Raw genomic sequence first — 22,131 nt, 5'->3', positions numbered from 1 at the left:
ATGAAGGTCATACTAGCAGGATGGGCAAAAACCGGAACAGCAACTATGTGTGCTGCTTTCGACATTCTTGGGTACAAAACGTACCACTGGCTGGATCATTTTGAACAGAGAGGAGATGAATGGACTCGCATCCTAACATACGGGGGTACTGCAGAAGACTTTCAGAGAATACTGCATGATGTTGATGTTGTTTCCGATTCACCGGCCGCCATATGCTGGCAGGAGATCCACAAAGCATTTCCTGACAGCAAGGTTTTATAACTTATGTACAAATGGCCAAACCCTTTAAGAATGAATCTATGGAACAGATTATTCTTACGGTGCGAGACGAAGAGTCATGGTACAAAAGTTGCTGCTCCTATTTAAAAGACCATCAAGCGAATATTTTCAGCAAACTACTCTACACCCTCTCACCCACTGGCTGGAAGTACATCGCATTCCAGCGAAGTAATGGTAAGCACATCATATCCTCATGGTTTTATCTGTGTCAGTGCCCATTTATTGTTCATGTGCGTTTAAGTCCTTTTGTGCAAAATAAATTGAATATTTGTTTGTCGGTTTAGTTGCATTCGTAACATTTGGTCTCGTACTCAGATATGCATACCTTTGGGCATTACGTTGCGTGGCCATGGTCGGATATTTCCGCCAGAAACGAGTTGGTCATGAGACGAAACTTCAGGCAACACAACCACTACCTTATGCAAGTACGAGAGGTGCTGTGGTTTGACTTTTGTGTCTCTGTAACCTTTGTTTGCAGCACGCCCCGAAAGACAAGCTGTTGGTATATTCTGTCCGTGATGGATGGGAACCCCTGTGTAAGTTCCTTGGAGTTGACGTTCCTTCTCAACCGTTTCCCCACAAGAACAAATTGGGAAAATCAGTGACGGAGCATCATGAGCATAAAGTTATAGCACGCATGAGGACGGAAATGTATTGTGTTGCAACTTGTTTGGTGATGTTGATGGCTTGGTTTGTATATTCGCTGATGTAAATATACGAAACAGAAAAGTCAGAGGTAGTATGCTGATTATAGTAGCTCTGGCTTCCATATTTCTTGTATAGTAGACTCTTTTGCAACTGATGTAAATATTATGTATAATTTTGTGCGGCCGACGGTGCAAAGTTGCTGTTTCTGTCGACGAACCAATGCAATAAAAATGGTGTTTTCTGTGGGGACTCTTTGGCACAATTCTTAATTTTCAACAGACTGAAATGAAAAAATAAAGGCAAGATAACATGAAACCCGACGTTAGCCATCAAGGTTATTGGCTGACCGCAGAAACACTTTTTTGGTAACTACCGGAAATTCTGCTGGTCCCAATTTCGAAAGACATCACTTTTTATGATGACCTTCTTTGTAAACTGCCTGGCCCTTTTGTTTTAAGTGTGCCCCACCCTCCCCTTAGCGAGGGGTCGGATTTGATAAAATGTCACATGGACCTGCTCTGTATGGGCGTATGTACGTCGTACCTTGTTACATCATATACCAACACAACATTGTCACATTTATTTCAAACTAACAAGAAAGGGAATGGCGAAGGAGAACAAGGCGTCATCTTGGCACTTGTAGATGGAACTAAATGAAAACGGATTCAACGGAAAAGCATGAATAGAACTTCAAGCGTCGTTTCCACATTTTCCAGCCTTCCAGTAACATCGGTTGGGAAAATCAAGCTACAAAAATGAACTGCAACCCCACGTTTGCCCACAACGAAAATGTTGCCTAGGGGACTGTACCAATCGCACGCGAGTGCAGTTATATTATCGCGCTACTTTCAGAGACGGTCTGGCGTTTTGAGAAGGAAAACGTAATGCAGAAAAAAAATGCGCCCGCTTAATGTACAACCCAGCGCGCTGGAACGGATTGCGAACTAATTAATAAGAAAACAGGCAGACTGGCAAACAAAACTATCGCGTAGGTAACGTTTTTTCCTTGGTCACGGGACAGCTCATGTGGTTCGCCTTTTTTTGCTGGGATTGAACGGAGCCCTGTAGTGGCCGATCGACGCACGTGAGAGCTTGGTGTCGAAAAATACTTGGAGGTGTGTCGCCGCTTTCGCCACCACAGAGCGGGATTCGTTGTATTCGTGGCAGTTGTGGAAGATGCGGTCGACGTCCGCTATGAACTCGGCTGAAAAATAACGTTAAAACTATATTTTGTCACATTAAATACGTAATTACAGCGAGTGGTTCCATTGCTTAATTCGCATTTACTAATGCAGTTGTTATAAAGGTGAATCAACGAAAGCCCCGGAAGCTTTTCTGAATTTGGTCGGTACCAAGCGTGTATAAATCACATGCGACAATAAACTGTAATTTTGTCAAACACAAGTCAAATGTAGATCATGTGTCAATGGAATTTTCAAACCATTCTTTAACAAGTACTTATTTCCTACAGCGAAAATTCCAATTAACTTGAATATAAATTAACTGTGGTCAAGTCAATACGTACTTGGAGTGGGATACTGAACTTCCTTCATTTTTCTATGCACCGTCCCGAGATCCATGGGGATTTTGATAATGTCGTAATAATCCGGAACCTTTGTACAACAGGGTATATACTAACATATACTTCATTGTGAGCCTTGTATTTTAAAACGCAATTTGTAAAGGAAAACTGGTAAACGCTTGGCTACCATACCGTGCATATTTCTAGTATTTGTGCTTGTTAACAAGAAACGTGCTTAGTTTTCTTTTTTTAAACGTGCTAATTTTTTGTTCAATATACGGATTATTGATGATGTTCTGTTTTTGGACGGTGCAGCCCGCCTAGAAGAACAACAGAAAAAATATCGCAGTTCGCCTCCGAAACAAGACCATCATATTTTTCACACCACAAAGTTTTAAAATAAATCTAATTTCGTCATCAAAATGTTACGTGCTTAACTTTTCATCCTTATCAGTAGTTATCCAGCATATACGAGATTAGGCCACATCACTGTTTCACACTCTACAAAAACTAAACTCCTCGCAAAGAAACCTACGGCTTTTTTGCTGACGGGTTCCAGGAACGGCCAACTGTCCTTGTGCTTGATCAGCTCGGAGAGAATTTCCTCACAGGCGGCAAGGTCTTTCCACACACCAGTAGAGCGCCGGCGATTATTGCTCCGTTCAATCTCGTCTACAAACATATCAGCAGTGCATGGTAAAAACACGTGGAGTTTCGGAGAAAAGGTCGAGTTTCGGATACCTGTTCCTTTGGATGGTTTGTCACGTTTCGCGTCCTGGTTTGTTTTCTTTGCCGGGTTTGGCTTCTGTCCTTTCCTCTGTGGCTTCTGAGGAATTTTGTACGTCAGACTTCGTTTTACCGGAACTTCTTCTATCGAGCTGCAAAATGAAAATGAGTGTTTGAATCAAAATGTTAAAATGACCTTTCCAATTACTCGTTTCAACCTGAAAACAATTTGATGGAGTTATTTTCAATCACAAATCTTTGTGGAAACAAGATAAATAATCTTTTCATACCAAATCAATTCTTTTCCGATTCATAATATCTTATTCCATTTAAAATCAAATAAACATGACAACTCCCGGCTGCACAAAAAGTCTTCACACCTGATGCTGTCGTTCTCCTCCTGATCATCTTCGCTCGCTTCTGTATCTTCGTCCTCTTCCTCGTCTTCTTCCTCATCCTCCGAACTTTCATCCTGCGAGAAGCTCTTGGTGCGAACAACTTTCCTCGGACTGATGCGAGCAGAACGGGGTTTGCAGTCAGGACAATACCAGTCACCGGCAGGAACCACCTGATAAATTATTACCATTCTTAACAGCAGGCTTAAATATTTGCACTTTCCACAAGGGAGGCCCGACAGAAAGCCAATGAGAGTTGCTGGAAGGTTGCGACCACTTTACTCTCGAAAACTAGGATCTGACTTACAACCATTAATGGATGAAGTTGAAAACATGCAGATAAACAAATAAAAAAGGAAACCGAATAATGTTACGTTTTCCAGCTATGCAAAAATTACCAAACGCAAAAAAAGGAATCTAAAGTTCGATCATTTGAACATAACTCCTATAAATTGGCCAGTTTCGGTGACATTAATACCTTGATAGCAGGCCGGAGGCAGTACATGTGGTGACCCCGATCGCACGAATCGCACAGGAGCATCTTCTCTGCGTCACCCTTACGTCGACAGATTCGACATTTGGCGTTGAGAACCGACTTTGACCACATGATGCATCGGTCGAGTGTGGAAAGATGAAGAAATATCTGTTGCATGTTTCTTACATTGTAATTTTATTCAACTCCGATATTGGCATTTCAAGAAACCACTCTTTGATTGGCAGAGTGTGATCCAAAGATGCATTGGATGTAAACACGGCTTTAAAAAACATCTTCAATTCGAAAATTGGGTCAAAACAGTTTAGTTTGATTTCAACGGCAAAACAAGCACTTTTTACAAATTTAATTGAGTCATATCCGTACAGTTGGAAATGACGCAAACACAGCAAATCAATTGCAATTAATCGGTCCGTACAATCTGATCTGGTTTCACGACATCTCTGCAATTTATTCTTAGGCTTTTTTAAACACCACAAGCTGACGAACCTGGGATAAAGAGGTGGATTGGAGCAGCGACCTCTCCCATCTTCGTAACAACGCCGCGCTTTCCTTGTTTTTTTTGTCGTCCTCATTTTCGTCGACTGTTCGCGATCGAGTGACACGTGACGCGTCCACAGCACAACCTGCGTCACACGGTAGAGGTTGGTTGGATTTCCGCGTACAGGTGAGTATGGCAATACAAACTTACCGAGAGGAGGTTTTAAGTACTTGCGGTCGACGCCCTTCTCCAACACGTAGAGAGCAATAGCGAGGTAACGGACTCCGCAACCTGTTGGTTGTAAGAATTACAAACTTAACACCAGTGCTGTGGTCAATGTACAATGAGGCTTGTCGACATATTGTTTATTTTTGACGTCGCCTTACCGTATTTTATTCTTGTTGTTTAAACTGGTAAGTAATGCCAAAGTGCACCACCCTTTAAATGTTACAGGCAATGTTTTTTTTGCATGTCGATTTCTTTACAATTGGCATGTCAAAAATTTAAAAAAAATGGACAGGCGGGCCAATGGTCCATGTTGAGCATGAAGTGGACAAAGAGTGTTAATACCATATAGTTGTTGACACACATTATAAACAGCATGAAGAGAATTCCTTAGCGACATTAATTCATACCAATGCCCAACGGGCTTGATTGAAAAAAATAGGGTAGATTTAGCCTTATGAAGGTAAATCTTACCGTCTTTGTCGACTTGTTCCTCATCGACCGCCGACTCCATTCCGTCATCTACATCGGTCACAGTTTGAGAAGAGGGAAATTTAACGAGAGGGCCACACAACACTTTCTCGTCGGCTTCTTCATCTGAAAACACAAAAACGATTTTGGTCGCAGACGTTTCTAATTTAACGCTGGATGAGTCTGTTTGTACCATCTGGAAAGTCAGCTCCAATCTTTCCCTCGTATTTTGTTCCTTGTTTTACGCTCTCCCTCCAATCGTCTCGATCTTCCACCTTTTCCCCGACGAAAAAAAAACAGTTAAAAACTAATCTTTGGCAAACTGATAACTTGTCAGAAATATATACCTTTATGAAACCGAGGGTTCCCGCCCATATTCTCGTTTCCAATTCGAGTATTTGATCGACAAGTAATTTCTCCAGTGTTTTTTCGGCCCTGGTCGCGAATTTTAACTCAGGCGACTTTTCGCGTGAATTGGCGAGAAGCTGGTAATGTAAGAAATAAGTATTGGTTATGTTGGTTATTTTAGGACTACAGCTACCTTGTTGCAACTATATTAACCCTTATCAGACAAAAGGGCCAACCCATATGTTTAGTGACAAACTTTTGAAAAAGGTTTTCTGCATTGCAGAAAATTTGTGATGGCCATAACTTTTGATTTAAATTTCGGGTATATAAAATGAATAAGTTTTAAACAAAATTAAATGTTAGATACGAAGTTTGGGTTGATGGGTTTGCACATTTTTACAAATTTTCTAAACGTGCCAAAGATGTACTACAGTGAATTTTCATCAGACTTAGAAAGAGCATTTAAGTAACAACACATTACAACAACAAAAATATTTTTAAAATACTGTGTAAATTATGACATAAACACTGTGTATATGTACTATCTACGCCTCACGCACCTGTTGCACGTCCACCAAACTTGATGTCTTCTTCAGAGAGTCGACGATGATGTTTTTTTGCGCGGTGATTGTTTCAAAAAGTTTTGATTCTCTGAAGCCGCGAGTGTTTAGAGAAGAGAGCAGGTTGTCCAGTTCCTCCACTGTACTGAATACGAACCACCTGAAATGTAAAGCGGGTGTAAATAAGTGCAGAAATCAAACAGTGCCATTTAAATTTTGTTTCCTTACTGCCCGAAATTCGACTCTAACCAATGGAACACGCATTTTAGTAAATGTCTATGGTTGTTAGCTCAAATCTCACATATAGTGCGTGCAGCCTCAGTCGCAAATATTCGGTAACCATGGCAGCACATTTCTTAATAATGATCTCTACACCACAAAACCAACCTGTGTTCTTTCCCTTGGGTGAAGGCAGGGGGCGAGGGGTTTCCGTCGATAGGAGTCATGACCACAGACGGCTGTAATCCGAGGTCGCGCGTCAGGTTTACTGACGGGGAGTTTGCGTTCGACGAAGCGTGGGCGCTCACGGGCGATTTAATTACACTGGCGGTAAAGGAAGTCCGTGCCACTACTTTGGCATTACAGGGAAATCCGTTGAGATCCGTATTAATAAGGATTGGTGAGAAGAGATGGGACCCAAACGGACGAACGCCACTGCCACCTACTGGAGTCCCTGTCGCGGAATTGTCGCTTACGCCTGGCGTACTGCGACCTGAAGTCACTGATGAGGCGTAATGTAGAGGACCAGGTTTTTGTTGGACGCTGATGGTGAGAAGATCCGGGGTTAAACTTTCATCGGCAAATTCCTCCACGAAAATCCCAGGAGCGGAACTGACGATCCAGTAGCGGCGGAAGTACCTGGACAACGTAAAGAGTATTGGTTTGGTAATTGTTATGGGTGTGTCGACGTTAACACACTAAATGTCATTTCATATCGCGGGTTTAAAAACCAAATTGTATTGGTATTAAGTCAATATTGTGAAACTAACAGAAGTTTCAAATTGAAGTCAGCTGATTTATTGACAACATTGAAAAATCGATTTCGCCTGGACGGGCATCCTCAGTTTCTGCAAACTCGAATTTGCAAGTAAACACAGAAAGCTATACGGTAAATAATGGTATTGTTTGTTGTTTTTTACCGAATCCAGAAACAAGTAATTCAGAATATATTCCGGCGGTTTAATAGAACTCTCTTATGTAAAAAGTCATTTTTCGGTAGTTTCGCCACAGTGCTCGATTTGTGACCATGAAGTATCACAAACTTCACCTGTCTTGGCCCAACGGCAATGTGCGGAATGAGGCTTGGTGTTTTGCGATAGTTTCTTGATGTTTTTTGTGTCTGAACTTCCATGCGTCCTTAGCCTGTGCCTCCTCTTCGTCAAAGAGACGAAGTCGCTCCTTGAAAGGAAATTTACAAACAATCAATTAGTTTTTATAGCGAGCTGCATAAAAAATACATTATTGACTATATTTCTCATAAATTATTGATAATTTATTATTATTGAGTCGTCTTCGAACTCACGTCTATCCTTTGGTATATATTGTAAATTATTGCACAAGAATTTGTGTATGTGACATAGGCATTAGGAAAAAAAGATACCAATCAAGCTAGTTTTATACTAACATGAATTGAAACCCTTTATAGCCTTAGCAACTCTTGGCATAAGCGCAATTTTGTATATGGAAGAAAAGTCTCAGCATACGGAAATAAAATCACCTCTCTTTCGACCGGATCAAGCAACCTTGGTTCGTCCTCATCAGCTTGTTTTCTCTTCCGGAGATTTCGCGTCTCATCTGGGTCTGGTTCCGGTCTGAAATATTAGGTTTTATTGTGTAACGATTTTGCCACATACAAAAAACGATCGGTCTTAAAGATTTTATTTACGGCAATCCACGTTCGATTCTTCGCAGTCTCTCCTCGAGCCTCTCAGTGCGTGCTTGTTTCTCTAACGTCCACTGTTCGCTTTTCCACTTCCACCTGATTAATGAGAATTAGATGTAGTTGTCATTTGACATTCACATAGATTTGTTCGTAAGATAACTCAAAGATCCTAGGTTATCCTTATGATTATTGTATAAACGACCAGGAGTCCAGTTAAAAGAATTCTAACAAGGAGGAGTTTCCAAGTCTCCATTAAACTTGACTGGGCAGTTGTTCGAAAAGGAATTTAAGCGAACAAATCCTCCGCGCATGTTAGCAATACTGCATAAAAAACATGCTTGTGCAAGAAGCCAATAGTTTTGGTTTCATTCAATTTTTAAATATCCCCAATAGCCGGCGCACATTCGGCATCAAGCCCAATATGTGACAGTCAACCAATCCACGACAATATTATGATCAATACTAACTTTTCAGCGGCCGATTCCCTTTCTCGTTTCTTCTCGGCTGCCCTATCGTCACGAAATGCGTTCTTAGCTTGCACCTGTTTGTCCCACGTCTCATCCAAGTAGTCCCTGCTTGTTACGAAGCTCAGAAGGTGGTGGGCGAGACACTGGAGCAGTGACAGCTTCTCCTCTACGCAACACGGCAAATGAACATTGGTTTTATAATAAAATCACGCCCCCGGTGAGGTTCGAACTAATGACATTGCGCAACCCATGTGGTCAATTGACACTGGTACGAAAAAGGTAACTTGCCAGGCCATCTACACATTCGTGTATAACTCTTTAGTGTGGATTACCACATCGCAGCATGAAACCAAACGTCAATAATATATTCATTATACAATAAAAGGTCACTCCACGGGACTAAGAAATAAAAGAATAAACGCAAAACGTAAAAAAAAAATTTGCACAAAACCAACATAAATAGAATTATACCGGGTTCAAGATCGAAGACGGCGGTAGTAGCGAGTTTTTCGACGAGTTCGGGTTGAGTGAGGCACAACCGGATGGGAGTGTCGTCGCAAGATGAGTAACCTCCCCTGTGTTGGTATCTCCAAAGTCGATCCTCCGACCGCGGTCGAGTGGCGGAGCTCAAGAGGTAAATGCGTAAAACCTGGTCAAATAAAACGAGCAAAACAACGTAAAGTAAAGTCTGAAGTGAGGCAAAAAGTTGTAAGTATGTTTATCCTATACCTCTGACAGTGTGTAACTGTCGAGCTCCAACTTGTTGAGGGGAAGTCCCTGATAGGACATGGGCCACGTGGCGGTGATTGTGCTGAAAGCTTGAATCGTTTCCTCGTTGACCACTTCGTTAAGTTGGCCGGCCAGCTCTAAACGTGTGTTTTTTTTGTGAGAAGTACAGCCACAGTGACATTAGGCTCGAACCTTCGTTATATACAGGTTTAACCGTATCGCCAAGCTGGGTCAACTTCCGCTTCGATAATATGCCATTTGAAGTCAGAAAATTATTGGGTTTATTATTTCTGTAATCGAGTGCAAGAATACGGTAGATTTTTGTGGGTGTAGGCGTAAAAAAATGAAGAACTGTGCACTGGCGTTGATAAACTTCAAAAATGTTTTAATTTAACAAGCTTTTAAACTGTTTCACGCTATATTCGTCTTTTGACTTGCATTTGATTAAACAGTTAAGGAATGAACAGTTCCACAACCAACAGCTTCAACATCCCCACCTTTATCACCAGGCTCCGTGAGGATCCTCTCAAAACTTTCCTCCTCCTCCGAGTGAGCGCGGAAGAGGTTGGAGAGGAAGAAGAAAAAGAGATCGCAAAGAGCTCCGTCGTGTTCGTGTCTCATCACGGCTCGACTCAACAGATCTGGAATATACGAAATAATTTTAATTTGATGAACAACCGCTGCTTTAGACTTGAAATGACACGCGTTAGTACGTTTGTTACATTGATATAAACTAAGTTCTTTTTTTTTAGTTTAACAACATAACAAACTACAGTCGGTTATGTAGAGAGCTTTGAGTTCCCTCAATATTAAGTCAGTTTTGGTTATGATGCCCCCCCGTGACGTCATTAAAGTACACATAACTTCTGTGTTTATATTGGGTGTATTACCCAGTGTCACGCCTTTAGGAAACTCGTCTTTGGCTTCGAAAAGTTCATCAAACACGTGGAAAAACTCAACCAATGAGAGAACATGACCGAACAGTGCAGGAGGAACTTCACACGAGATTTCCTGGGGAACTGGGAGTTCCTGTCGGTAAAAATATGTTAGCAGTTGGCAAAAAACAATCCCATCGCAAAATAAAGGCATTACGAACTGGGATCAAAAATAGCGCAAAGTAGAAGAAAAATTTCACTCGAGATTTCGTCACCTTTAAATCGTCGCACTCAAGGTCGTCTCGGGGTCTGCTCCATTCTTTCAAATAATGTGCAAGTCGTTTTTTCTCTTCTTGCTTTTGGTGTTTCATCTAAAAGAAAACAAGTATTAATTCTTTATACGTAGAGCAATAGTGGCTTTACTTTATGCGTACATTAGGTTTGGAATTTTGGAACAAAAATTGCTGCATGGTAAAATCAGGACAACATATCTCCGCAAGCAAGTTATTTTTCAAAAAATTGCGTCAGAATAAAAGTCTCAAGGTCACAGGTTATCGGAAATCGTGCCCACTTTCAAATCGGGAAAATCAATTATGGCTCTAACAAAACAAACAAAATCCGAATAGGCGGTAAACGACCATCACTTACGTTTTCCCGCTCCACCCGCAGTTTCTGCATCTCTTCCTCCTTTTCCTTTTTCTTCTTTTCCTTGTCCAGTTTCGCCACCTCCCGCATTTTCTCCGTTTCTTCCGCCTTGCGTTTTTTCTCCTTCCGCCTGCGAGCCAAAAAAACTTAAAATTGTGGGTGGCCAAGTTTGGCCCACAATTACCAATCTGAGAAATATACGTTTGCTCTGTCAATTTGTATGTGGCAGTTATATTAAAGATATAAACAATCGTTTCGTGATTTAAAAGTTTCGTCATTTAAAAAAAGAAAAACAAACTGTTTGTGAAAAAGCACTTAAATCACTAATACAAAAATCAGTAATACACAGATCAACTGTAATGTGACCCACACAAATAAACATCACATACTTTTCTTCGCGAGCTCTTTGGATTTCTCTTGCAACAATATCTCTCGAACCTGAAATCGTAAAACATCGTTTTATTCGTCACTGGCCTAGACCACTTGCTGGTGTTGGTAATATGTACAAGGAAAAATTGAAATACCCGGCAAGGCAACACAAAATTCAATTACTTTGGCAGCCAACTTAATTTAGACCAGGTAATGTGAAGAATGAAATTTATGCCCAAAACGACTCGAATTCATTTATTATTAAACGCCGAACGACATGTATGGAGTAGCACTGCACAGGAGGTGAAACAGGGACAGCTTCATTACAACTCGTGACCGTCAAGCGCAATGCACAGACAGATGTACGTCAGTAACTTCAGGTTCGCAGGGTTAATGCACCCTTTTAGCGCAATGGAAATTTGTTGGGCGACCTGGCCGAAGGCGAGCCTCACAGAACAACGCGTCACGTTTAATACGAAACACTCACCTGATTTTGATCTTCCGTCTGATGACGCAGCCTGCAAAAACAAAGCAATTTGAGAGGCGATGTGGGGGGAGTTGACAGCAAGGCAAGTTATGGCAGATCAGATGTGCTATTACTTAATGATATATGCAGGTATATACTAAAGTCTTTCGACCTGGGATTTAAGTGTTGGCAGGAGAAAGATGAGCCCGCACATAAAATGATTAAAGTTCTTATTTGTAAAAATTTTGGCAAACCTTTACCTATGGTATGTGTAGGCAACAAAATCGGCAAACCATAACGTAGGAACAAAAACAGAACGAAAGAGTTACAAGTGCCAAAAAGTACCAGCACCATGGGCTAAACTGATCAAACAACAGATCAAAAAAATAGAGATCAGACAGGAGAATGGAAGGGTCACATCAATTGAACGATGAACATGTGAAACACTGCACGCAGTAATGAGAGACCACCTTGTATTGACTTAAGGCAGTCCGAAACCCCCCGCAATCACGACAATAATTCCGTGCAATTGCAAGCAAGTATTACAATTTCGCACGGGTATACGAGGATAGCCAAGTCAACACCTGCTGCTTAAAGGGATAATCATCTCAGGCAGTTTTCGAGTGCTTAAAGTTCGCACAAGGGGTAGGGCGTAACCGCATCAAGTCGCTGGAAACGAAAATTCAATATTTTTGTGGGCATGATTGCCATTTTTGCGGTATGGGTTTTGAAATGAATTTATTTTACATGTATATGAGTATTAAAGAATTTGCATCTGTTTCATTTTCTCCATTTTGTTGGTGCACAAATAAGCTTTGGTGGAATCGCTAATCGCACTGTGATGAGATAAACATGGTGAAACTGCGAAGTTCGATGCATCGCTGACGTAATGTGAGAAACTTCGTCCTATCATGTTTTAGCAACAAACACATCAGGTCTAATTCGGGTTTTGGCAGGACGACACGAACCCCGAAAAGGTCACAAAACTTGGCTGTTGGGTGTTGCAAGTAATTACGTACCTGCAAGTCCAATTGACGAGACAATCTAATACACAAGCTAACGATGTGTAACTACTGGCTAAAAAGCGGCTTGTTTTGCATCCGATAAGAATGGAAGACATCGGCGCGATACGATCATTCATTTGCCTTCCAACCTTAAATGTCGTGTCGAGAGTGTTTACGAGTACGATTGAAGCGAATGATGGAATCGGGTGTATAGATATATGTAGCTTTGCACGGTTACTACACCCCGAGGGTTCGTTTGGCGGGACTCCTCTTCAAAGAGTTAAAGTTACTTAGCCTCCGTTTGCAATTGACATAGTACGGTCGTTTCCAAACACGACCTGTGCCTTGAAATGGCCCTGCTGAGTCGATTTAGGCAAAGGCAGTCGTGGTGTGTGGTATGGCCATGCTCTGGCATTGTGACAGCTTGGAGAGATCCATACCTTTTCTACCATTAATGTTAGTGTGGTTTTGGTGTAGCAACTCAGTTTCATTTGTTGTGTAGTTTTTATGAAATTTTATGCTCTGCAGTGATTTGTTTTTTGTTAAGTTTGATTAGAAATAAAGAAATGTGTGAACTGGATCGTTGGTATTACCGGATATTGGTCATTATTGCAGCAGTGGCATTTTGGGGGAATGTCGGTCAATCGTTACCGGTTTGGTAAGACTTTCATGTTGAACATATAATGACATCAGTGTTATATACCCTCAAGTCCTTTTTTTCACTAATAAATACCGACCATGCTGTAAGCACTTGTCAGTAGTAACCTTGTTATTTGCAGCATGTTATTAACACTTAGTTATAATAAGCGACGAACGACTGCCGAAAACATTTACAAAAAGGTATTTAACAGGAACTGCCAGTGGAGGCCGGGACGCATGTATTTAAGATGTTACTTGGCAAGATTGGATCTAGATCTGCCGTTACTTGACGTACCTTCAGGGGCCCTCCAAGTCCACTGCATGCACAGCAGGTTAAGTGACGTCGAAACATTCAGGGTAAGGTAATGGAAAATACTTGCATGAAACTGATAAAGCATGAGGATTTTCCCCAAGTCGATTAGTTCTACGTTGGATTTAACGTGCGTGCGTGACTCCGACTCGCGTTTCGCAAGTCTCTAATTGTGCAATGGGATGGAGTGATGAAAGAGATAATATTTCAAATATCCACCGGTTGGTCGCATGTGTTGTGCTTATAACACAAAATGGTAAAAATCGTTTTCTCAACACCAAAACCCCTAGAACAGGAACTGAGTTAAAGGTTTTTATTACAAACTGCAACACATTGATAAATCAGAGTAAGCGTATTTTGACATGAAGATACGTCATAAAGGCGCAATCAGATTCTTAGCTTTTGATTCCTTTCTTAAAATACAATACATCCAGGCACTACAAAACATAAGGACTATCACGTGGTTTCTAAATAAAAAGTGTTTTACATATATTTTGGTTTGTTCCTCAGAAACAAATCCTCCGAAATCTCACCGACTTAGAAGTTCTTAACCTGAGTTACAACAACATTGAGGAGTTACCTCCTGACCTGTTGGAGTCCAACATTAAAGTTCGGTCTCTCAACCTCAGGAACAACAGAATACTGGTCGTGCCACCACAGATGCTCCAAGTAAGATGCGTTAGATAAGTCGGAACAATGAACTTCTGCCTACCTGTTACATTCGATTGAGATTGGGCCAGAAATATTTGTTCACCTAGCTGCAGCTATTGTGTGACCCAATATCAGTAGCGATTATAAAATCGAAGTCCAGAGCAGGATTTAAGACAAATCTCTAGGTTCATTAGGTTGCAGGCTTGGCAGCTCAGGCATTGCAGCCTTGCTGGATCATCCACTTTTTCCTGACAAGTCGGAGCAAGATTTGAAAAATCAAGCTCCCGGTGAGGTTTGAACACACGACCCCCCACACGACCCTGGGCTAACCAGGCCCAACGCAACTTGTCAGGCAACCTTCACATATACGTAGGGGATCTCTAGGATGTACATACTGGATTTCCATACTGCATTAATATACTTTCACATCTAAAAACATGTCACAGTTTGCAGAAAACCTTCGCTCAGTTGATTTAAGCAACAACCGCATTCTCGAACTGCCACCCGGTCTCTTTGACGGAGCAAAAAAACTTCAGAATCTGCAACTGTGGTCGAACAGAATTTCCACACTCCCGGATGACATATTCAGGTTGTATTCCAAAGCACGAGTTTGGAAGTAAAAGTAAATTAAACACTAGTGTTTTGTCAGTTATAAGTGCCTGTTGCGCAAAGTAATTATTGGAAGATTTTTGTTCGTCTAAGTGTGTGACGGTTTAAACCATGTACAGGAAGAATGCATTGCTGGAGAAAATGAGTTTGAGTTGGAACAGAGTTTCATTTTTGCCCGAACGCGTATTCGCAAACAACCCGGCTCTGAAGGAAGTCAATTTCATGAAAAACAACATACAGTGTTTTCCAAGGACAGTTTTTCGCTGGAATCCTGAACTGAAAAAGGTTTAAATTAAAAAAACGTAATGTAACGCAACAAAACCTTGCAGTAATTTCAGCATGAAACGTACTGAAATATTGTTTTTACTTGAATGTATATTGCACAAAAAAATATGCATTTGCTTCTTGTTCCAGCTAAATTTTTTTGTAAATATCTTTGACTTCAGGTGAACTTTGGGTACAACGACGTCAAGTTTGTTCCGAACGGAATTTTCGGTCATAACCCGATGCTCGAATCTGTCATGCTGTGGTCCAACAAACTGCAATGCATTCCAAAAACTGTCATCGCCAACAACAGCAAAATAAGGTGAAATCAGCGATACAGACTCAACATTAAAGAGAGAGAGGTTGTTCTTATTACATATTTTGTAAAATAACAACTACAAGAAACCTTAGCCCAGCTAAACAGGTTTCTGAATTACATCCCGCTGTATAACCTGATCCGGCGGGAAGTTAAAAACTACCATTAACCGCGTGGGCTCAAACAGAAGTTTCTGTTGACTGAACTGTTTGCACTCTATGCCCTTGGCGGGCGCGAGAAACCGGCACTAATTTAATATCCATGATTTTCAGCTACGTCAATTTTCTGTTGCGAAACTTTGGCATTCCTTGGGATCTTCGCCAGCGGTTTTCAACAAGACAAGCCTTTCCAACCATTCAAACTTTGCGCGAAAAGCTCACGATATTCGGCAACGATTCGTGTACTCTTCCAGATTGTGATTGGGACGCACAGTCGCAAAGCATGGACTGTAGTTTCAGGTTCCTCTTAATTTCATGTTGTATTTGGCAACGCCTGGCCTTACGATAGACGTTACATTGATAATAATTAGGAACTTGACATCAGCTCAGACTCTGCTGGGCACTTGTGAACGAGTCAGACACCTGAAATTAAACGGAAACCGTTTGAGCGACTCGGCAGAAATTGGACCGCTGGTTGGCCACATGGAGGAGCTCAGGTGGGTTTTTATGATGTCGATCACAATCAGATTTGTTTCTTTCACAAAACAGCAAAAATGGGACTGTGATTAACACTGTTTCTCTGTTTAGGACACTCGAGATACAAGATAATGAGTTTACTGGGAAGATGAACGGAGAAATGTTGAGAAACGGAGAATACTTGTCCACAGTTGACATGAGCAGGAACTCCTTTACCTCCATTCCATCCGATCTGTTTACAAGCAACACACTTTTGCAGGTTCAGGATCATTTTCCCAAGATAACCATGCCTTTACAGGATGCATTTTGTCAACAGAAAGTCAACGTAATGCAAAACAGGATCGGCTCTCTGCCAAGCCAGTTGTTCGAAGAGAATCTACACTTGAGGGAGTTTCGGGCCTCAGGAAATTTCATTGATGACATGCCAGATGACACATTCAGAAGAAACAGTCTTCTGGAAGTTGTACAACTCCAACAAAATAGAATTCCAATGGTACAGTAGACACTTTTTTTGCAAACCTTTTGAAAGAAGCAGTCGAATTTAAGGAAATCGTCAGTAAAAAACTACTCAAATTGATGTAATCTTACTGTGAGTCAAATATAATTCAAATTTTCTATGTCCATCATTGTGTAAAGTACAAGTGACATCTTATTTTCTGACAAATTCAGAAGAGTTTGCTATTCAAAAAGTTCTCATACACTATTATCTACAATCAGGTCAATGAGGGAACATTTGCAAACAATGAAAAACTAAAGCATGTGGATCTTTCCTTCAACAGCCTTCGAGGAAATCTTAAAGTTGGCGACATTGCAAATTCAACCAACCTCGAAAGTCTCTTACTTGCAGGTAGTTATGGTGAATTCCCATCGTTGCTGTGATTAGAGATATAACTGATGTGTGCACTTACAGGAAATAGGATTATTAACATTGAAACAATCACGTTGGGAAACAGCACAACTCACTCCAGAGAGATATCGCTCGCAGACAACCTCCTGCAAAATATTCCCATTGATCTTCTCGCCAACAAACCAAGCACCAGAGTCCTGAGATTGAACAGAAACAACATAGAGCAAGTCCCTGAAGATGCATTCATGCATAGCACCCAACTAACTGTTATAGACCTTTCAAACAACAGAATAGAGAAGTTACACAATGGGACATTTCAACACAACCCCATGCTTGAGGATTTAATTTTCGACAACAATATGCTGAGGGAATTGCCATCAACTCTGTTGGCTAAAAACACACAACTGCTTACATTTAGTGCCAATGCAAATAGAATAAGAAGCATTCCAGAAAACTTTTTCTCAGAAAACCGAAAGCTGCAAGAAGTGTCATTGGCCGACAACCTAATAACAGACCCCGGAATTCCAGAAGACCTTTTTAAATTTAACCCATTGATGAAGTATGTTTCATTCAGTGGCAACCAGGTGACAAAAATACCAGAAACATTGTTTCAAGTGTCCAGAAGGGTCTCACATGTGTATTTTGAAAATAATGACTTGCAAGAAATTGATCCAAGGCTGTTCACTGCACCAGTGTTACGTGATCCTCAGCCCTTGGCCAGTCAGACACTAAACTTAACAGAGAACAGCCTGTCTGACAACACATTGCTGTTAGAGGTAAATTTAGGATAAATGTTTAATCAAAAGAATTATTTTCCAACAATGCCCTTGCAAGTCTTGCAATAGTTTTTTGGCCACAAACTTAAAGAAATACATTATTCTTGGAAGCCAGTATTATGTTCATTAGTTAGCTATAAAACAATACAAACAATATGTATATTTTGGCAAAAAGCACTTGTTTTTTGATTTGGCCTTATATTTTAAACCCCCTTCACAAATCTTCTCTAAATTTAATAGCATATGTTTATACTTTGTCAGGTCTTTCAGTCAATCAAGCAACTAGGTCTTGCGGAATCAACTGCAAACAAATCATTTGAAGCACTCGTAGGAAATCTGATGGCAGTTAACTTGAGAGGAAATCCCAAACTGGAACCCATTGGTGTGGCAGAATTATTTTTTGGTCGTGAAAATGTGCAAAAACTCTTTGACATGATTAGAGAACAAAAGAAGTCAGAAAGTTAAAAAAGTTCACACTGTTTTTTTTTGTGAAATTTGTTGTAATGTCTTTGCTGTGGATATGTGTAAATGAAGGTGTTTCTTTTTTATGCTCATAGTGCCCAGAAAGTTTCAAAGAGTTTGCACAATTATGAGTCCAGTTAATTTTACATGTTAAAACACAAAAATTTTAGCTGGTCAAGTTGCACACAAGAAACAAAGGAAACCTTTGGTATAACATAAACACTGTTTTGCACACTAGATAACACAGTTGTGAACTGAAATTTGTAACAATCTGGAACTTGCAATTTAATATATATTAAGTAATAAGCCCAGGCAAATAGTTACTAACCCCAATGATCCTGTGTTGAAAATTGTGAACAAAACTAAATGCTGTTTTTTGTTGCTGTTTTACAAACAATAGTTCTGTGTCAGTTTTAACGGCCTGTGAGTGAAACCACATACAACACAAACCTTTCCTACCTTTTGGTTTTTCGGTGTGTGACAGGCAAATGATGGTTTTGGTCCAACAAAGATGTTTTCCCATTTCAGGGCTGACAGCTTTAACTTCTGGTTCAGTTGATCCTAAAGCAATATGTTTAGCATGCTATTAGCTGCTTCATCAGTTTATAGACATTAAAACCATAACATAAACAGGGCAGCTGCTCTTATTGAATTAGTCATCATGTTGATCAGACTTGGACAACTTAAACTAAATTAGAAGTAATTAGAGGTATTTACATTTTCCTACAATTAAATTAGAATTACCATAAGAATAATGTTGAAATTCATAATTTTTTGCAATTTATATGACAAGATTGACAAGTTTTGTGCTGTACAAACAATTTGTCTGTGTTGGTGCAAACTCTAATTTCCCACAAAACAATGCTACTGTTGAAAGGGGGTTTAGCCTATTAACAGGCTTAAAAACCCCAAAAAGAAACCGTTTTCAATATTGCACCGCCGACACACTTATCGTTTAGAGAATTTATTTACGACAGTGCATATGCGCAATGGTCAAGTAGTGCGAAACGAATGCGCTATAAACCTGATGTGTAGTATTGTGTCTTTGATGTGTTGCAAAGTTGTTGTTAATAAAAAATGCGATTCGTTATTTCTTTTTGTTATCTCGGCAAAGTAAAAATATTATATTGTAAATGACCAAAATAAATTAAAAATGTCCTAAATTTTTGCTGGCATTTTGGTCATTTGACAGAAATGTATAATAGAATAATACGTGAAACAAACTTTACAAACACAAACAGATAACAGTATTTTAGTTGAAAAACTTACCTTTACCACATATGGTTCAGTTATGAAACCATTGGGTTTAATGCAATTAGCTTTGAGAAACAGTTTTGCTCCCTGTCTGGTAAACATTCCCTTTTTTCTCCTGAAAAATATATGGTAATCTTTGAGAAGAACGTAGTCATCATATTTATTTAAATGTAAATAGCATGCATCACAATTGCAGTGAAGGCTTGTTCAACCGAAGACAATTAAAATCCATTTGTCGTTACTGTGAACTATTTGGGCACAGGCACACACAAGCTATTGCATTTTGCACTTTTGTCTATAGTAAAAAATTTGGATAACCTGATAATACAGGTACAGTACAGATATAAATATGGGAAATTAACAGTGAGTCACTTGAGGTATACAAATATCTGGTACAAAAGTTTGATTTGTGCATAAGCAGGAGTAAGGCTGTTGGGTATGAAAGTAATTCAAGTTATTTTAAATCACAAATAATTCACCTGATTTTTGATGTGGGCAGGACTTCCTCTTTGCCACTATTCGACTTGACTCTGTACTCAATATCTGAAGGCTCAAAGGGCTTTGGCTTTTGATACCTGTATAAATTAGAGAATTTAACTACAAAGCCTTATGAACTGCACAAATAAACCAAATATTCACGTTGAAAGAGGCAGGTCATCTTCATCTTCATCACTGCTGTCTTTAATGATCGTTATGTCATTTCCATTTATGTGGCCATTACTTGTTGACTGGCAAGGAATCACTTTGGTAATGTGGCATGTTGTCCTAAACATCAATGCATTGCAATAAAATTGACAAAACTTAAACACACAAGTATAATTGTATGGAAAAATGACGATTTTATTTACTTTCGGGCCTTTTCTCCCAGAAATGCTTCAACCTCTTCACCAACAAAGTATCTTTCTTTGACGAATGAGTAGATGTCTTCATTAAGTTCATCAATGCGACTTCTTGATGACAAACCCACCAAAAACAGAATCGGTTTCTGAAACAAAAAAATTAGGTATATACACAGTAAGACATTTGTCCACAGAAAGGCTTACAATGTCAACATTATTTGACAGCAATGTAATCAACAACCAATTTGTATAAAAAACTTTGTTAATATACTTGCAAACTGATTGGGAAAGTTAGCAATTTTTTGCGAGCAGCTTTTTCACAATCCAATGCTTCTTGAAAAGTAAGATTGGGTCGATCAGTAATAGAACAGCTCCACACCAAGCTGTTGCAAAGGATTGTCCGCTCATAAAACACCCTGCACAAATTTGTTTTCTATATCTGATTTTCACAGGTAATTGTCATTAGCAATTTAAGTATGAAATTTTGAATCAGTATACTATATTTTAGTTTACCAATACACAGATCATAATTTATATAGAAATTGATAAACAATAATAAAATGGATGTCTTGCAGATTTATAAAATATAATACTAATGTAAATAATATTAAATAATGTAATTACTTTTTGGACATTATTTAAAAATGTTAAACTCTATAGCCTAAAAGGAAAAAATAAATAAGTCATCTTACTCATAATCCCTGAAAATTTCATTTGTTAAAGTGCAGTAAAAAACCTCTTCATCAGGATCAAGATTATCAGGAGGTTGGTTAGGCACAAAAAGTTTTTTGTGCAACAAAGGCATTTTACACTACTTGCCCTACAATGAAGTGGTTTAGTCAAACGTTTTCTAATTATGCAAATTCAACAAAAATAATTTTGAACATAATAACATCAGTATATATACAAATTTTGAACTTATTAAACTTCCTTTTACTTTTAAAAACTTTTACACAAACCGAACACAAAACAGTCTATAGCAAAATTTGGCTTATATATTTAGTAACCCAGATCGGAAAAAATGATGCACTTTTGCGAAAATTTACCAACAATCTGCGCAATATTAATAAGCTAATGCATTAACATACGAAGAAACGTATTGATCGTCTGCGTAATGATTGATCGCCAAAAATATCCTCCGCGCAAAATAACAAACTTTCCAATCTGGTTAGTAATACTGTACAAATGAACCTAGCAGATTTATGTTTGACAAAATGTCACCCTATTTTGTCACATATCTGTCCAGAAAACTAATGTATACTGTATATACTGGCTGGTAATGGTATGGGCACCATCTGCGCAATCATCCACTATCACAAAAAATGTCCTCCATGCAAGTTACAAACTTTCCAAATGAAAAGGTTTCATTGCTAAATAGAAAATGTCTTTTTTGTATTAGGTTGGCAAAGGAAAAAAATCAATCTACATTTACATCGTGCTTTTGTTTGCCAAGAAAAGCAAGGCATTGTCCATATTTAATGTTTGCTGGCTGTTCCAATTGCCTGCCCCCCCCCCCCCCCCCAACCCCCCAGTAGACCATGAAGACCAGCAGAGAGCGGCAACTGTTTTTCGCATGGTATTGTCCTTTCAAAATGGATAATCAAATTGCGGCTAAACAAAATAATTCAAACGGTAGCCTACTTGCTTGTTTTTCATATAGGGCTACTAAAACTATGACTTTCCCTATTGTAACAATCAATGAAACAAAAGAGCACCAAAACAAACAAAAATGTTTTAATTTTCTGACAGCAACCAATAAGTACCTACCAAAAATGCGGAAAGCAGTTAACTTGAATCTGCTAAAAACGTGCAGGTTTCAGGTTGCCAGCAAGAACAAACGGGACGGAACAGCAACTTGCCGCCGCCGTTCCTTCCCGCTGACCACTGTTCCAGTGTTTCATCTATAATATTTTTTTCACAGTTGCAAATAAAAAGCAATATCAA

General features: G+C 39.6%; 3 protein-coding genes across 3 annotated transcripts; 2 read left to right on the top strand and 1 right to left on the bottom strand.

The window, feature by feature from the left end:
• On the top strand, positions 1 to 991 carry LOC145898203 (uncharacterized). The gene is made up of 4 exons (XM_082986633.1): positions 1 to 252; positions 309 to 453; positions 595 to 704; positions 758 to 991. Exons 1-4 carry the CDS (start codon positions 1 to 3, stop codon positions 989 to 991), a joined length of 741 nt encoding a protein of 246 aa, XP_082842759.1.
• Positions 992 to 1,505: 514 nt separating this feature from the next.
• LOC145899835 (bromodomain adjacent to zinc finger domain protein 1A-like) lies at positions 1,506 to 21,009 on the bottom strand. The gene is made up of 32 exons (XM_082988757.1): positions 20,880 to 21,009; positions 20,459 to 20,603; positions 20,197 to 20,333; positions 19,988 to 20,113; positions 19,828 to 19,923; positions 19,364 to 19,463; positions 18,554 to 18,655; positions 11,603 to 11,633; positions 11,136 to 11,184; positions 10,750 to 10,876; positions 10,377 to 10,472; positions 10,117 to 10,255; positions 9,724 to 9,867; positions 9,227 to 9,363; positions 8,969 to 9,146; positions 8,498 to 8,663; positions 8,034 to 8,126; positions 7,866 to 7,959; positions 7,416 to 7,546; positions 6,536 to 7,006; positions 6,149 to 6,308; positions 5,588 to 5,725; positions 5,434 to 5,515; positions 5,244 to 5,366; positions 4,755 to 4,835; positions 4,553 to 4,689; positions 4,049 to 4,213; positions 3,556 to 3,743; positions 3,191 to 3,327; positions 2,985 to 3,121; positions 2,453 to 2,540; positions 1,506 to 2,131 (listed from the first exon to the last, which is right to left on the bottom strand). The coding sequence occupies exons 1-32, from the start codon at positions 20,990 to 20,992 to the stop codon at positions 1,950 to 1,952; spliced, it is 4,293 nt and encodes a 1,430-aa protein (XP_082844883.1). The 5' UTR covers positions 20,993 to 21,009; the 3' UTR covers positions 1,506 to 1,949.
• On the top strand, positions 13,119 to 18,269 carry LOC145899836 (uncharacterized). The gene is made up of 13 exons (XM_082988759.1): positions 13,119 to 13,243; positions 13,437 to 13,581; positions 14,045 to 14,203; positions 14,632 to 14,774; positions 14,914 to 15,079; positions 15,241 to 15,380; positions 15,647 to 15,832; positions 15,904 to 16,029; positions 16,121 to 16,268; positions 16,326 to 16,502; positions 16,727 to 16,856; positions 16,920 to 17,632; positions 17,894 to 18,269. The coding sequence occupies exons 1-13, from the start codon at positions 13,152 to 13,154 to the stop codon at positions 18,095 to 18,097; spliced, it is 2,529 nt and encodes an 842-aa protein (XP_082844885.1). The 5' UTR covers positions 13,119 to 13,151; the 3' UTR covers positions 18,098 to 18,269.
• Positions 21,010 to 22,131: the final 1,122 nt, after the last annotated feature.

Source organism: Ascidia mentula, chromosome 4, assembly GCF_947561715.1.
Source record: "Ascidia mentula chromosome 4, kaAscMent1.1, whole genome shotgun sequence".
NCBI classification, from domain to species: domain Eukaryota; kingdom Metazoa; phylum Chordata; class Ascidiacea; order Phlebobranchia; family Ascidiidae; genus Ascidia; species Ascidia mentula.
This window is presented reverse-complemented; position numbering and strand designations above follow the sequence as displayed.

What these genes read in the sequence shown, in the direction of transcription:
- LOC145899836 (XM_082988759.1), top strand. Translation starts at nt 13,152, where the DNA reads ATGTGTGAACTGGATCGTTGGTATTACCGGATATTGGTCATTATTGCA. An exon ending in GGTCAATCGTTACCGGTTTG is followed by an intron (nt 13,244 to 13,436) that starts GTAAGACTTTCA and finishes GGTATTTAACAG; the next exon opens with GAACTGCCAGTGGAGGCCGG. An exon ending in GTGACGTCGAAACATTCAGG is followed by an intron (nt 13,582 to 14,044) that starts GTAAGGTAATGG and finishes TTTGTTCCTCAG; the next exon opens with AAACAAATCCTCCGAAATCT.
- LOC145898203 (XM_082986633.1), top strand. Translation starts at nt 1, where the DNA reads ATGAAGGTCATACTAGCAGGATGGGCAAAAACCGGAACAGCAACTATG. An exon ending in AAGCATTTCCTGACAGCAAG is followed by an intron (nt 253 to 308) that starts GTTTTATAACTT and finishes TCTATGGAACAG; the next exon opens with ATTATTCTTACGGTGCGAGA. An exon ending in CGCATTCCAGCGAAGTAATG is followed by an intron (nt 454 to 594) that starts GTAAGCACATCA and finishes TCTCGTACTCAG; the next exon opens with ATATGCATACCTTTGGGCAT.
- LOC145899835 (XM_082988757.1), bottom strand. Translation starts at nt 20,992, where the DNA reads ATGCCTTTGTTGCACAAAAAACTTTTTGTGCCTAACCAACCTCCTGAT. An exon ending in ACACACCGAAAAACCAAAAG is followed by an intron (nt 11,634 to 18,553) that starts GTAGGAAAGGTT and finishes TTGTTTTTGCAG; the next exon opens with GCTGCGTCATCAGACGGAAG. An exon ending in TTGCCGTTGGGCCAAGACAG is followed by an intron (nt 7,007 to 7,415) that starts GTGAAGTTTGTG and finishes TACGTTGTCCAG; the next exon opens with GTACTTCCGCCGCTACTGGA.